The 16,529-nt window shown below is 34.7% G+C and overlaps 1 protein-coding gene across 1 annotated transcript; it reads right to left on the reverse strand.

Annotated features, from left to right (window-relative positions):
* Positions 1 to 220: 220 nt before the first annotated feature.
* On the reverse strand, positions 221 to 6,730 carry LOC119638671 (mediator of RNA polymerase II transcription subunit 23). Its single transcript, XM_038035607.1, is given in 16 exon segments — positions 221 to 1,307; positions 1,362 to 1,774; positions 1,818 to 2,009; positions 2,066 to 2,148; positions 2,215 to 2,438; positions 2,574 to 2,897; positions 2,959 to 3,447; positions 3,508 to 3,682; positions 3,739 to 4,115; positions 4,190 to 4,290; positions 4,347 to 4,535; positions 4,976 to 5,488; positions 5,542 to 5,842; positions 5,914 to 6,064; positions 6,118 to 6,211; positions 6,692 to 6,730. Coding segments are annotated over 16 exon segments (4,476 nt in total). The 3' UTR covers positions 221 to 496.
* Between the last annotated feature and the right edge of the window lie 9,799 nt (positions 6,731 to 16,529).

The following is a 16,529-nucleotide window of genomic DNA, read 5'->3' on the forward strand; positions in this document are numbered from 1 at the left end:
TGCCCATTTCTTCGATTGCCAGTTTGCGAAAAAAAGGTAGCGCCATACGATATAATTGTCCACAATATTATTCAACAAAAATAGAAAAAGTCAGCCACGCCCAATGTTATGATATATGCAAATTTATATTTTCCTTTTTTTCAATCTTTTATGGGATAATGACGATGGGTATAAAAAATTCATACAATGCAATGCAATCATTTATAATTTTTTAACTTATTATGAATAACATGGATGTTTTTGTTAAAGACGTCATCTATACGTCAAACCAGGGATTGATTCCAGAAAAAATTTGAAAATTATAATGGGACCAACAGCGCACAAATAACTTGCTCGTTTCCATTTGCTTGCTTACTATGATTAGGCAGAGTATACTAAAATATAATATAATTATCATGTTTACGAAATATGATAATTGTTATGCCGAAATATTTTATGTTTGATGTCCTCTTCATAAGACACGGCCGCTTAAATCGTTACACTGATCTGCTCCATTTTAGTTATGCCGCATTGGACCCATGTTAGCATTTTGCGTTTGTTGCTGCTGTAGATGCTGCTGCTGTTGTAAATGTTGTTGCATTTGCTGCTGCTGCAATTGGTATTGTTGTTGTTGCATTTGTTGTATTTGCTGTTGCTGCAATTGTATTTGTTGCAACTGATGCTGTTGTTGCTGGGTTAATTGCTGCTGCTGCTGTTGTTGTTGTTGTTGTTGTTGAGCTGTTTGCCCCACTAAACCGCCCGGCATTTGTAATGGTGATGGTTGAGGCTGCTGGACTGTTTGACTAAGATTTTGTACATGAACTTGCGATTGTTGTTGATGCTGCAGCTGCTGAAGCTGCGTCTGTTGTTGCTGTTGTTGTGCGTTTATATTGGAAAAACTTTGAGTCACAGGAAATTGGTTGCAACTTGTCATATTATTCACGTTCGTTGTTGGAGTATGTTGAATTTCATTTGGTTTTTCGTTATGCTTGTCCTCGATATTAAGATGGGTTACAAAGCGTAAACGTTTCTGCAAGACAGGCCGTAAACGTTTTATAATAGCTTCTGATTCGTTTTTTATGATATTCCCCACGTAGATGTACTTAATGTGGTATAAGAGATCACATATCGGATCCATGTATTCTAAAGCTGTTGGTCCATGCTGTTTATCAACAACTTCTAACATTTCATATAATAAAATAGCTATACCGGCTACAGCATTAGGTTTCTCTTGTTCAATACGTTGCAAAAATGGACCAAAAACATGACACAGAAACACTAATTGAGATTCCGTACGGACGCAAGGTTTCAGTTTCTCTTTGATATACCTAACCAAAATAAGAGAAATAAAAAAAATAAATGAAAATTTTTTAAAAGCTTACTTAGTTATTGTGGCTAATTTAAAACAACCCATATGATGAAATACTGAATGAGTCACTGCTAATGTAGCTGCATAAGTTTTATCGATCATCGCCTGTCGCACCGTTTTGAAATTGAGAAGTTCAAAGGCATTAAATCGGTATGTCCACCTCAGCATTTTCGGTAGATTTAAAACTTCTTGTAAACGTTCATATACTACTGACCAATATGTTTCTGGTAATTCAGCCAACACAATGCCAACGGCATTTATGTAATTGTAGATTTCTCGAGGGGGTATTAAAGCATAACCTTTTAGAACAACATCTATTACGTTATTAGCCACAATATTTGGAGCCAAAGGCAAACTTAACAGCTCAGCACAAGTAACATACATAGCGTGTGCAGTAGCGTTCGGAAATTCATTAAAACAAAATTACTTTTATTTCAGCTGTCAGTGGCAAAAATGTTTTCTACAATACCGATTGGCGTTTTAATGAATTTAGCAGCAAAAATTAAAAAATACTTTCAGCTAAACGTCTGATTATATTTATATAGTAAGTTAATTCGGGATTCCAAAGTATATCAGCACTTTGCAGAAACATTTTATATTGGTCGCTAACACACCAATTGGGGGGACGTATATCGCAAAAGGCACCGGTAATAGCACTAACCTGCAAATTAGAAAAACCAATATAAAGGGCAGCAAAACGTATGCAAAAGAACTGACTAATTTCTTCTTCAACGATGGACGATCTCTTAATATTCGCTCATAGAAGTGTAAAGTATTATAAAGGTATGTTATAGGACGATCTAAATTTACAAAATTAGAACATATTATTAATATTTCTATTTTGCATTTTCGGCCAAAAAACTTACCGTGAAATTTATATAATATGCTTAAATGGTCGAGAATCACCTCCAAGATCTGATGAACATGCTGTATGGGTAATTCAATGAAACGATGTATAACCACGTCCAGCACTGGCAAAAACCTTAGACAAACATTTGAAAAGTAAACTGGCAAAGGTGGATGTGAGGCCGATTCATCAGGAGCAAATTTTTCTGAGTATTTCTGGTGAAATGATAAGTGCTTTTCATGCCTAAAATGATGAAGATTTAAAGTAGGGAAACTAATTTTGACGTTTTCTTGCCTGCGATTTTAAAATGAAAATATTATTTTTCTAAATTTCTATTAAGTTTCCCGTCTCGAGATATTAGCAAAATTTTAAATTTACCAGTTATTTTGTTTCCAATGATCAGGATTATTTTCTTTGCAGAATTCGGTGACGCGGTTACGCAATTCGGAAGCTTTCAACAAAAGCAACTGTATTATAAGAAAACAAACTTGGGCCTCATTACCCTCTTGAGTACGCAGAGCCAGACACAGGACGACACGGTCTATGGTTACAACGTTATATTTCCAAATCATGTTATTTATGGAATCTACGCATTTGTGTATAAATTCTTTGCCATTCGACGAAGCGACTTCGTTGACTAGATAATCGCAAAGCTTGCGCAAGTTAGCAGATAAAGCACGAGCACTGATACCCTCTAGAATTCTAGAAAATATATATTTTTTTAACAATGTATGCTTAGCAGATGAAGAATTGTAAAGCTTACTTGTAAGCTACAGGGCTTATGTTTTCTGTTTCCCAAATCATTTTATATAGCAAACACAGAAATAAAGGACTGGTGTTAGGTTTGATGAAATGATTAATTATATCATTCTCGTTGGTCATGGAAGTCCAATTGCGATACTCTTCCTCCACCGATTTTTTCAATAATTGCTTATTTTCTATTGGATGATTATTTTGACTAAAGAATTCACTAAGTACAGTGGGAAAACAAGCCAAAGAATGTGAAGCCCAGGAATGTGGAGTGTTTTGCATGATGGTGCTAAGTAATTCTTTACACCATGGTTGCATTTCATCACCCGAACAAATAATATGCATAGAACGAGCTAAAGTTAAAATCAAAACTCTATTCAATTCTTCGCATTCCGATGATGCCACTGAACTGGCAGGCTTTTCACTGAAATGTCGAGAAAACTGAGGTTGTATCTCAGCAGACCCGAGGCCGTTTATCAAACGTAAGGCGGTTGATTCAAAGCTAAAATTCATTGTAAGTAATGACGTTCTCAATATAATGCCGAACTCTTCGAAAACTCACCATAGATTTAATTGCATTTTGTTAGTTTGTGGCATAGAAGCCAAAGAATGTAAATGTGATAACAGTTGAACACGGTAGTGTGGTGGTATGTGATGCAATCTGTAGGAGAACATTTCAAGAAGAGTATGCAAAATTCCCCAAGCTTGATGCTTAAAAACTTGCAGAAGTAATTGATCTGAAACATTAGAAAGTAAAATAACAGCATCTCAATGATAACAATAATGAAGTTACTTAAAAATCCTTTAATGCCCAGTGACTCGATTTCTGTATATACCAGCAGACGAGCGTATGTTTCTACTAAAGCTGGCGTTGGTACAGAAGTTTTGTTCTGAGCTTGTTTTATCATTTGTCCTACAAAATTGTGTATCAAAGACATCTTGCTGTGCACCGTAAGACTGTCCAAAACTACCATGGAAAAGGGTACAGGACCTATGGGACTGCCAGTGTTGCTTTTAACATTGCCGCTGAGTGCTTCTACCAATACATTCAACGGCCGGGAAAAATATTCCTGATTTGTAGAATAGGCGTTGCAAATCAAAATAATTCGGAAATCGTTTCCCAAGCTCATAGACATTATAGTGTTAGACATTACGAGATGTTGAAGGAAGCTGAGATATATATGCAGAGTCATAAATTGTAATATTAAGTGGTTACAAGGGCAAAAATAAAATAAAAAACATACTCGTGGTGATTCTTTAAAGCAGTGGGCAAAGGACGTGATATGTTCATATTCTCCGCTCTGGCTTTCTTCATTAAATGTATCCATATACAAATAGGAGCCATCTGTTGAATTGACCTTAGATTAACTTAATATTGAAAGAGATATAAAAGAAAATTACCTGTCTTAGCGAAGAGGATTTATTACAATCAGGAAGTTTTAAAGGCTCTTGCTCAGGGTACAATAAATCGAATAATTTAAACATTGGTAAAAAATTAGAAATAGGATTTTTTTGTATGCTACCCGATATAAATTGCAATAAAATCCACATTAATTGATCTCTTCCTTTGCGCAGTTCTAGCTTAGAGAGCTTTAAAACAAAAAATACATTGTGCATTAATTTCAATTAAACAAGGCAGGACAGAAATTATGTTCACACAGCACCACACTTCTTCATTTTTGTCGCTTTTTAATAAATCTGGATTACAAAAAAAAAAAAAACATCTAGAAACGTAACAAAATAAACAGTAACGGAAGGAATTGAAAAGTCATAATTTACCGCCTTACGTAATTAGCACCCAAAGTACCTAAAGTATAAAAATAATGGGATAGGGAAATAGAGTAGGTATTAACCCACAAACAAATTATAAAACCAACTAATTTAAAAATCTTCATCTTATCTTATGTATTGATATGCAAGAGGCCAATTTCAAAAGAGACGCAGACAAGGCTTAATCGATTCCGCTCGTGCCCGATTTATTGTTCTTAAGGTGTCCACACATTGGGTAAAATGAATGTCTCTCGACTTACCTTATCATACAAAGCCAAGACGATGTGCATAAAACTAACGAACTGAAACAACACGAAGTAAATCAATTGTGACGATAAATGTAACCAAACCCATTCATTTTGCGATATCTGCTCATCGGGTGCATTAAAACCGCTGCCAGCGTTATCTGTTGTTTCAGTCATTTCCATGGCATTAATTATTAAATTCACCAATTCTTCTTCTAGAGTATTACAACGTTGTTTTTGTTGTTTTTGTAAATTTAACATAATGGAAACCATCTCCTTTGAATAAGTTTGCTCCAGAACGTAACGCAATAACTGCGATTGCTCTTCAACCAATTCCGGTTCATACGGTAAGTTACCCTTAAGTATAAATTTGAGAGTATTTGGATCAAGTTTCCAAGAGTTCATTAGGTGGTCGGCATAACCGAAATGCTCTACAATGGGAAACATGTGCGCATGACCAATAATTGAAACCATTTGAGCGGTTTGCCGAAATTCTTCGACAAAGTCAGTAGTCAATTTATTAAATTTCTAAAAAAAATCAGTCGATTAAATTCTATAATTGCCGAGAAATCAATAATTACCCAGTGATACGGAAATGGTTTTAAAATCTCGTTAGCTATAAAATAAGCCGGCAATAGACAATTGTTGCGGTCAAATATATGTTTAATTATATCTTCCAAAACCAATAGTTGGGGTAAATAGGAAACATTGATATTCAAACCAAAGGACTGAGCTTTATCACGACAGACTTTCAGTATCTCACGTACTCCTTTATAGTCCACATGACTAATCACCTTTTTAATTAATTTGAAACTTTCGATCCAAAAATTTTTATTTTCATTAGTCAATTTATCGCAAAGTAAAATCTTGTCACACAACATCCTGTGATGAGATCGAAAGCGTTAAAATGTTTATAGAAAGGCACCTATATTATTATTGTTATTCAAATGTACTTCGCTGTTATTAAATGAGCTTCTGTCAGTTTCGCCAAGGTGGACATTAATACTTGTAAATGATTGATATTGTGTGCTGAAGCAGCCTTTTGCAAGTATTGACGTATTATATGCTCTTTATTCTCCTGGCTAACATTAGAAAACGCGCTAACTGTAATGGAGAGGAGTAATTACATATTATCTATTTAATATTCAATATCCCACCTATATCATTAGCAAACTTGAAAGACTTTTCTTGTTCACAATCGGCTTTGTAAACGATTACACTCGCAAAAGCCTCCTCAATAGGTTCCACTTTCTAAAAAAAAAGCAAAGTTTTAACAATTTCCCAGTCTTTTGGACTTTATTAAGATATATTAAACTTTTCATTTTATAAAGTCATCTTCGGAATCTCTCAGCGCCTATCATTAGTCGATGTTATTCCACCTTTTTAGTTCCTCAATATAATCGCGAACTATAAAGCTGTCATTGTGGAAGATACTTTCCGTGCGTGTCAAAGTAATCGCATTCAAATGGGTCGGGTACTTCATTCGCAATAAACGGAACAAGTAAGACACTATTTCGTAGCCCCCTAAACTCAGGCGACATATGTGTTTGTATTTAAACGGTTGAACATAGCGCAGCTGCATCTTTTTGACATTTTCATTGTAATAGTCGATCAGGTATATCCCAGCACTCCCCCGGGCCTCCCACAAACGATTAGCCACACCGGCCGTAGGTTATAAACGGAATAACAAAAGATCTTTGATTATTTATGAATAAGTATTTGGCCACTCACCATGTAATTGTTCACGGCTTCCAAAATTTGCATTTCCATGACTACAAATGTCAAATAGAGCGCACAAACAAACTATTCAATGGACGAGTTTATTTATCTCTTTAGAAATTTTTGCAATTCTTTTTAATGTTTTGTACATAAAGCAATAAATTAATTGATTATAGTTCTTTTTTTTTTTTTTTTGGTATGTTGAATGTATATGGACTGATTATAGTTCTTTTCGTTTCATTTTTTATGTGTAGAAGAATAAATTAAGCTTATTGAGAGTAATAAAATAACCTTCTTCTTCTTCTTCCATTCAGCAAACCAACAACCGCAGATTCGCTGAGATGTGTAAAAAAGGCCTATTGTGAACACAGAGTTCTTTGTTTAAGCCTTCGTAGTAAGGTTTAGTTTTCTTAAATAATTATTATTATTTATTACTTCTTTGCATTTCGTAATTAAAACTACAATTGATTGTTTTGCTAATTTTGCGTTTTATCAGGTTTTTTTTTATATTTTATTAAGATTTAATATTACACGTTGCTTACATAGGATAGAACGCCGAGTGATAAATTCCGCAGTCTAACAGGTAACATAGTACATGATTATAAAGTGTCATATGAAAGAAATGAGTAAAAAAAGTGTAAAAGAGAGTAGGTTCATAATTTCGCTGTAAACGCTTCTTGACGACATGATTTTAAAAAATAAAAAATTGCGAAGTAAGCTGCTAAATTGGGAGAACGCAAAAAGTCAAGAATGCTGCTGTCGTGAAGACCAGATATGCCTAAATGCCGAAATATGGAATGGCGAATGGAATTGCCAAACACCGTGCAGACAACTAGGATATGATAAGGACGTTTTAAAGCCTCACACGCATAAAGAGCTATTCATTATGTTAATTTTGATTAGGTAGTCAATGCACATCGTGTGATCAAACATCAGCAGTTAATAAAGCAAATAATATCAGGTCTGAGCCTGCAACTGATAAACCAAGGAGCTTTATTTATTTGAGCAAATAAAGAATTTAAGGGGCGACAATAAGCTAATCCCATCGCTGTTGCCAAGAAAAATCAGAATATTATCATTAAAATGAGATAGTCTCACCAATTAGTCTTAATTCCTACAGACGTATTGCCTTGGTTTACACCCTTAGAACAGTTTTCTAGAAAGTATTATATTCACGTTTAGAATGGTGTCTCGACTCTAAGTGTATCCTCAGAAAATAATTGTTTGTAGACGTTGCAGATCTGCCCAAGCCAACTTTGTTACTTTGTGGTCAGCAATCATCTCAGCGTTTGCTACGAACCACATTGTCATTGCCTGCTTTCTGAACATAACTTCATCGTTTGATCCTGCCAATATTAACATCTTTAATTCTACTCTACTTTCTATTTTTTTTTTTCTCTCTAAGAAGATGTTAATTAACAACTATGATATTGTCGTAAAAACGAGATCTTTCGCATGTGGTCCTCAGAGATCTATATTGACTCCTCTTTGTTTTAATTTACATATTGCCTCCATAAGAATGATTTCGCTTATTAGCAAATTTTTCATCTGACAAAATTCTATCCAATCATCCTGCCTAACCCTTCGTTTACGACCTTCTTTCACTATTGACGACCACTATCAAACACATCTATCCTCTCCCTCCTTTTTTGGAAATTTTTGCTAAAAAATTAATAATTTCCAAATTCTAACAACTGAGGTACATAACTCATTCAAAATTCCTTTTGCTTCTCATTACATCGCTCGATCTTAGTCTATATCAAATGCAAACATTTTTATCGTTACTGACGGATCAAAGACCGATGTTGTAGACAGCAGTTTTTGGTTTCCAAATCCTAATATAGAAACTTACTTCTCAAATCACTCATAGAGCACTATACCTTCCTGTGAATGTCTTGCGACTCTTAAAGCCATCCACGAGTGTTATAATAAGCAATAGTTTATGTGAAGTTAGCACATCGACAGCAAAGAAATTAGGAACAAATCTTGCTAAGAACCTTTTTGAAGCATAGTCTTAGGCACTATCGATAAAAATTCACCTCTGTCGTTAGAGCAGAAGACTATGTATGTAGCAAATGAAAAAGAACAAGCAATCCTACACCAAAAAAATGAACAAGAACAAGCATTCTACACCAAGAATGAACAAGAACAAGCAGTAGAATGTTTAAAAATCGACACATGTTACGTGAATTTGAGAGAAAAATAGACACGAGGTTGTTGTATTTTGCTTTTGGAAGCGAAAAACTAGAGTCATTGAAAACTTTGCTTAAAAAGCTTTTCATTTTATAAAAATTTATGAGCTAAGAAAACTTTTTTAATAAGATAATTACTTGTAAAATTTAAACAATTAACAAATGCATACGAATAGACGTGACGCCAAAATAAAACGCAACGTCTCTATTAAATGTATGATCGACGAACGCAAGAAGACAATTGATAAGTCCGTTCAGACATCTCCTCCCAAAGAAAGCAAATCGTAAACGAAGAAGGCGTTCTACAACCTGCTTGGAAAAACTGTACCTCACTATACTGCGGCCATTAAATTTATGTCATGGAGCAGGTCAGACTTTAAATATATTTCAAAAAGACATGTAAAATTAATTCTCTTAATGTCATTGTTATTTCTTTGAACTAGTACGAGTACGTCTTAAGCCCGATAGCCGCCAGTTCTTTTGTCGTTTTACCATTAATACCTGAGATAGATTTATTGGAGGTGCTTCCCCGTATATGCTTAAACGGTCCATACGTTCTTTAGGCGTTAATTTATTTATTGAATTAGTTCTTATGTTACAACAGGTGCTATCAGAGAGCGTGGCTATACTAATCGGACTTTTATTGTTTAAAGAAGTTGTATCGGGATCTTTTTCCATTTTCTGAAGGGGCAATTTGCTGTTGATGCCTTGTGTACTTGTTTCAACAGCATTTTTAAGAAGTTCCCCTAATTCGAGGAGATTTCCTGAATCAGAAAATCTTCTTAAGGGTTGTTTTCACCTATGTGCACCTATGACTGTCTCATGTAAGTGTCGTCATACAAATCACACTATGGCGGCCCTCAATAACCAACGACGTTTGTATCTTAGAAGACTTGGCTACTGGAAAAAAGTTACGCAACCAATCTGGCAAAGTGTTTGAATTGTTTTAGCCAAAGTATAACTTCAACAGAGCATATGTATCTACCATTGAGCAGATGTAGGCACTGACAATGTATAAATATATATTGCATCTGCTTTTCAATCGAATTCGCTATACCACATATCGATATGTAAACAATTGCATCTGTTTTTCATTCGAATTACTATAAATTATAATTAAATTAAAAAACCTTGTATTGATTTATTTCCATGCCGACTATGCTTTCAATTTGCTACTTTTTAAAAAATTTTTTAGGTTCTATCCAAAGTCAATGGAAATTTTCTAGTTAGCTATCTATGAAGCAAGTGTACAAATTATAAACATTTCTTTATTTTAAGCAGCAGAGAGAGGAGAATTTATTACTTTATTAAACCGTGATGATCCAGAATTGTTTTGGATAGTATGTAATAACGGTTAAGAAGGCTTCATACCGGCAGCTTTTGTTTATCCAGCGGACAGTGTGTTGCAAACGCAGTAGAAACTATTGGAGGCAGGTATATATAAAAATAATGATTTAATTGCAACGACAGGCAATCTGAATTCTTTAAGTCAACCAGTTAACATAAAGGATAATATTCTGCAACAGCAACAACATTCAAGTAAAAGCTCAGCTCATTTACCCGTCAATGATTTACGTTATGGTACCGAATCAGTGATGTTGTATGATTACAAGGTAGAAAAATTAATGTTTTTGTCTTAAAAAAACAAAAAAACAGAATTTCCCGAATAACTTCTCTCGGGTTCAAGCTCCGGACGATTTGAGCGTTAAGCGTTTTTTTTTAATATTTACTTTTCTGTTCTTCTTCAAAATATGAAATATATTAAGTCCTTTCCCAAATCCTTCGTTAGGCGCACATCTTCCTCCGTAATCCAAATTGTCCGCGCTTGTACGAATTTATTGTTGTTTTTTGAAAATTACTTATAATAAACATGTAAATAGAAAAAATTCCAATCATTCCTTTTACTATGTAAAAAAAATTCACAACTTGGGCAATGTGTTAATAAAGTTCTATACATTAAAAAAAAGAACCCTTAGCTTCATTCTTTCTCTTATTTCTTTTATTTCAAGGGACTTCTCAGATGTTTTTTCAATAATGGCATGTTCTTAGAGAGAAAAAGTAACTTTTTATACCCTTACTCTCCGATGTAGGCAATTTTTATACAAATACTTGAACAATTATTAAAAATTGTAAGCAAATTGGACGCTTATTCTCACATCTTTGGAATTATTGAGAATCATTTTAAGTTGAAGGCAAATTTTTATACGCTTATTCTCAGATGCTCGCAATTTTTATATAAATACTTGAGCAATATTAACAATTGTAAACAAATAGGACTCTTAATCTCACATCTTTGGAATTATTGAGAATCATTTTCAGCTGAAAGCAAATTTTTATACGCTTACTCTCGCATGCACGCAATTTTTATACAAATACTTGAACAATATTAAAAATTGTAAACAAATTGGACTCTTATTCTCACAGCTTTGGAATTATTGAGAATCATTTTCAGTTGAAGGCAAATTTTTATACGCTTACTCTCAGATGTAGGCAATATTTATACAAATACTAGAACAATATTAAAAATTGTAAACAAATGATGTGCCCTTCTTAGGTTCCTGGAGAGAAGGGAGAACTACCAGATTCCCTCTACGTACATAAGTTTCAAGCAAGCCAAAATGAACTTTCCCTTTTTCGCCATGTTTAACTGTGCTTGTACATTCTGTTCGGATCTCGAGTTACCATTTTTTTTTACTTGCTAGAATCCGACATTTTCTTTTCGCTTTCTTTACCAGCTAGCTTGCATTCTTTTTTTGTATCTTTTATCAAAGTTGGTGATATTTGCATACATGAAGGATTCTTTTTTGAAGGATTTTTTTTTGAAGGATTCTTTTTTGAAGGCTCGCAGTCTGCAGAAGATGGCAAAAAGTGAGCATTCCTCCATGGCTTTAGAGAAAACTATTGGTAATATGGTACGATTTTACGTTAAAATGCGTTGCGGGGTTAAAGCTTTAACGGGTTCTAAATTTAAGTTAGATAAACAATCCAATAACCTTTTGTGGAATATAAAGCCGTTAGTCCTTTGAACACATTTAAAGTTGGATGCTTTGGAAAATGGACCTGCATTTGTTGGAGAAGATGAGATTTCTGTCTAACAACAAGGCTGAACTTCTTCCTTTAGTTGACGCCATCAACCCTGTTTTTCCTGGCGATAAGAACAGCAAATTTTTTTAAGAACGGGAAACTTTCGTCATAATGCCCATTGTTAAGAAGTTATTAATTAGCAGGCATTTTTTCTTATATTTACGGAAAGAAATATTTTCAATGGCAACAAACTTCTTTTCTTCCTGGTTCCATCTTCTGCCGTCCTTATTGCGTACATCACAGACAATCGAACAATAGGCTATACACATGACTCAGAAGCATTGTTCGAAGGGTATGCTGGAGATTTACCACACTTAACACAACTTCTGTTTCTTCTTGGTTTGCACAATTAAGCGATATGATCGTATCTGCCACATTAGAAGCACGGATTTTAGCAATGAAGGTAGACGCAGTCCACCGAAAGTATACAGAAATTAAATATTATAACCTTTGGTTTCTCCCTGGGTGGTGAGGGTGCTATCTAGTAACAGATTTGATTTATATTTCGTTTGAATTCATCTGTAAAATCAGGGCAGTTATATGGTTTTAGAAAATTGGATTTCAAATCATTTTAATTAAGGGAAATTTTTGGCGTTTTAGACATTGCCAAAAAGTAATTCGGGCCTGCTACTAGTAATAGTTTTGACACATTTAATATCATGAAAATTGAAATTTTTGATGTGGTCATAGAAAAACAGATCAAAATTTAAATAGACCAACTTGACCGTTAGGATCTCGTACGTCTCCATAAAACGTAAATATCACTATAACCATCAACATGATAGAAGTTGGTCTGATCTAGACTGGCCCGTTTATAATATAAGGTTGGAATATTGTCATTTTCACGAAGGACTGTCACAACTATTTTTAATGTCTGGCGTTAAGTAGAGCTGCGGATTCAAATCAAAAGTGATTGTGTTTATTTAAACTAAAACTTCAACTTTTAAAAGTTAAAGAAAGGGAAAGGCGTATCGGTTTGAACAAAGTTTCTGATATTTTGAAATTGGTTGGCGAGCAAAAAGCTGGTGGGTAACCACTGAAACTTCATATGTATGTAATAAAATAGTAGGCATGTCTATTGTATTACTAATCGTTACATCTGTTGTGTGAGGAATTGTAATTTCCTGCATACTATTACTCATATAATCTATTCTTAATTCTTCTGCAATCAACAGGAAAATTGTATAGTGGGCATCTAAGATGCCTCCTGATGCGGATATAGTTCCTTTTTGATGTTTGACGACATAATTGAAATATTTTTCATATCGAATACGCTATGAATAATCCGTCTAAGTGGGCGAGTAGGCTAATTCTCTCGACTTGTAACCCAATTACCGAGGATTCAAATCTCAAGTGCGTCAGAGCTTTGCAACAAAGTTGGTAGCCTCAGATGTGCCAGCACTTTAAGATTCTAATCCTTGAACATATTTGGCTAAGTTAATTATAATAATAACCATAAGGCAACATATTCACGCGGACTGTATTTTAAAAATCATATCATCATAAATAAGTAGGTTTAGGAAATTAATTTAGGAAACCACTAGTAGACATAAAAAGATTACTCTGAGGGTCGATGAGTTCTCTCTCTCTTTCTCTCACTCGTTTTAACTTGTATTTATGAAATTCATATAAATTATAACCCGTTTTTAGTTGACTTGTTAAGTGCTATCTTTGTCTATAAGATAGATTAACGTGCTACACAAAATGAAACCACTGCACTAGAGTGCACGCGTAGAAACTGATTTTTGTACAAAATAGTGAATCACCCTGCGATTATATTGCTCTGCGACATCAGTTAAATGCGGTTTAAAAAACGAGTAACATGTTCGTAACTTAAGAGAGCGCACAGTTAATAAGAATTACGATAAAAAAAAAAAACAAAACAAAACAATATTTTCTTATTTATGTAGCAGGATTTTAGTTTTAATTGCTAAATAAAAATGAATTCATTTTAATCATGACGGGCAAACATAAATATCACTGTCCCGATGGAGATTCGGGTAATGAAACGTAAAATTAATAAAAATAATAAAAAATTTAAATAAATCTTAAATAAAGAGAGAGCAATTCTTTCATTTCTTGATAAGCAATTAGTTTGCAATTAAACATTATACCACCATTCTACGATGAATACTAAAAAATAAAGCGAAGATTAGGTCAGCAGAAATAACGACTTAGTAATGATTCTATACCTATAAATAATTCTACTAGGTTTGTGTGTGTATGTCTTTCGACATTGTCTTTGTATAATTCTCCTTAATTGTTTCGTCTTCTATCAGTAACAAACAGATGCGTATCGTAAAGCCTCGGCCTCAAGTGACTCTGCACGAACCCTAATCTCTCCACTGCGTAGCGGGACACAAAAGTTAGTTAGTTTTGTTAGTTTTATTGCTAAAATTTTTTTGTTTTCATTTTATACGCGTTTAAAACTGGGTCTATGTATAAAAGGTTTGAACGTGTACATTAATTACATTAAAATTTTTGTGATTTTCATTTTGGTTCTTGCAATTAGCACTTGTGATCGCAATAGTAAATCTCTTTCGAGTCTTTTCTAGTTTTTCCTTTTAAGTTTTTTCTTTTTTTACTTTTTTTGTTTTCGTCCTTTGGTGTGAATAGCCTTTCTCTTTGCTGTTTACCGTTGCTTCAGTAGTGTAGATCTTACGTGTAATTTAAAAGAAAATTTAAGAAAAAATTTTTCTGATTTGTATTCTCTCTTTTTTTCCAGTTTGGTTTTGCTTTCTCTTGTTCTTTTACTCTCTTGTTACAGTGACAATGTAAGGTAGAAGTTTTATTAAATTTCTTAAATTTGTAGATAAACTAGCAGATTCTTTTGAATTTTTTTTCTTCTTTGTCCTAATAATTCACTTCTGTCTTTTCGTTGGCTTGACATGGAGTGCTTATATACACCATGTCGCGCAAAAACACGCCCGGAATCGGATAGATTCCTTTCTTGTTGGTTCTCCGAGAGCTTTGGTCACCCAAAGTGTGCCGGTATTCTCGGCCGTGCTGCTGACGCAGTCGCTGACCCTTCCAAAGGCTGCAGGCTGCGGGACATTGATTTTTACAAACTTTTCACGGAGACGCGAAATGGTTTCTCGGAGTTGAGTAGAAATCTCGGCTCCCTGTGGGAGAAGTTTGAGCTAATTAAGTCTAGGTTTGATGAGTGCCGCTTTATTGAGCACTCATCTTCTACCCAAGGCAGCAAAATAACTACTCGTAGCGTAGCGTGTGGGACGTCACCTCTGAGTTCCTCTAAATCTGATTCGTTGGTAAAAGTTATCACTCCCTGTAGCTCTAAAATGAACGTTAATGTTTCAGGTATTGTTGACTCGGTTGGTAACAAAATAGTTACAAACAAGTCTGCAAGTCCTTCCGTTTTAAGCTACGCTGAAGTGGCAAGGGCATCTCCGCCCACGGCCGCCACTCACTCTAATCAAGCGCCATCGGCTAAAAATAATAAAGAAAAAAATAAATCGTCCTCTCCCCCTGGTTGTTCGAATGTGAACGCTGGTCACCAGACTGGACAAGTCGCACAAGCTGCTGGTGCAAGGGCGATAACCTCATCTATATTCTCCCCAACTCTAAACTCCCCAACCGTAACCCCTCCTGTTCCAACTAATGATATTTGCTTGACTGCAGTTCATCCCAGAAAAGCAATATTTGTGTCAAGACTGGCACCTGAAACATCGGTGGATAACAAAAAAAGTTATCTGGCGGCGAAAGTCCCATCAGTCAACTTAAAGCGCGTTAGCATTTTCAGAATGGCTCCTTCTCAATCTAGGGCAATCTCCTGTTTAAAAATACTAGTTCCGATTGAAACCAGTGATATGTTGTTAAACAAACCACTGTGGCCAGTAGGATCTGGGATTAAGGAATTTATCCCTCGATATCGTCCCCGTAATACCAAAGCAATAGTCTTGTCGCCTTCAAAAAACTAAATTTTTCTTCAGGCCCATTATCTCTCATTTATCAAAATGTTAGGGGCCTTAATTCAAAAATTCGTTCTACTTCTCTAAATTCACTTCTCCTGAAGTTGAATTTATCGCCATTCGTGCGATAATGCCTAATAAACAGCTATTTGTAACCTGCTCCTACATTCCCCAAAATTCTGATGTCTCCATTTACAAGAAACACGCTGCCCCCATTTGTGAAGTGGCCAAGCGGTCTAGACTTAACGATTTGGTCGTTGCATTGGGTGACTTCAAATTACCTCAAGTCACTTGGTGTAACTACTTCAACGTCTGATACGGCTGTTGAGTTCTTTAATGAATTGTTTGATCATAACTTGGTTCAATATAATCGTACCCCTAATTGTAATGGTAAGCTGCTTGATCTCTGCTTTGCCAATTTTCCTGAGATTAACGTAAATCGTTGCCCACCTTTTAGTTTACCTGAGGACCCTTATCGTCCATCAATGTGCATTTCCTTTCATCATAAGAATGATGGTTCGTTGTGCCAAATAAAATTTTTTTAATTAAATGTTATGATTTTCATAAAATCAATATTGTATTGCTAAAACATCGTCTTTCACATATGAGGCTTGGTTTCTCAACCGGAAGTATTGAAAGCTTATT

This window comes from Glossina fuscipes, unplaced genomic scaffold, assembly GCF_014805625.2.
Source record: "Glossina fuscipes isolate IAEA_lab_2018 unplaced genomic scaffold, Yale_Gfus_2 106, whole genome shotgun sequence".
NCBI classification, from domain to species: domain Eukaryota; kingdom Metazoa; phylum Arthropoda; class Insecta; order Diptera; family Glossinidae; genus Glossina; species Glossina fuscipes.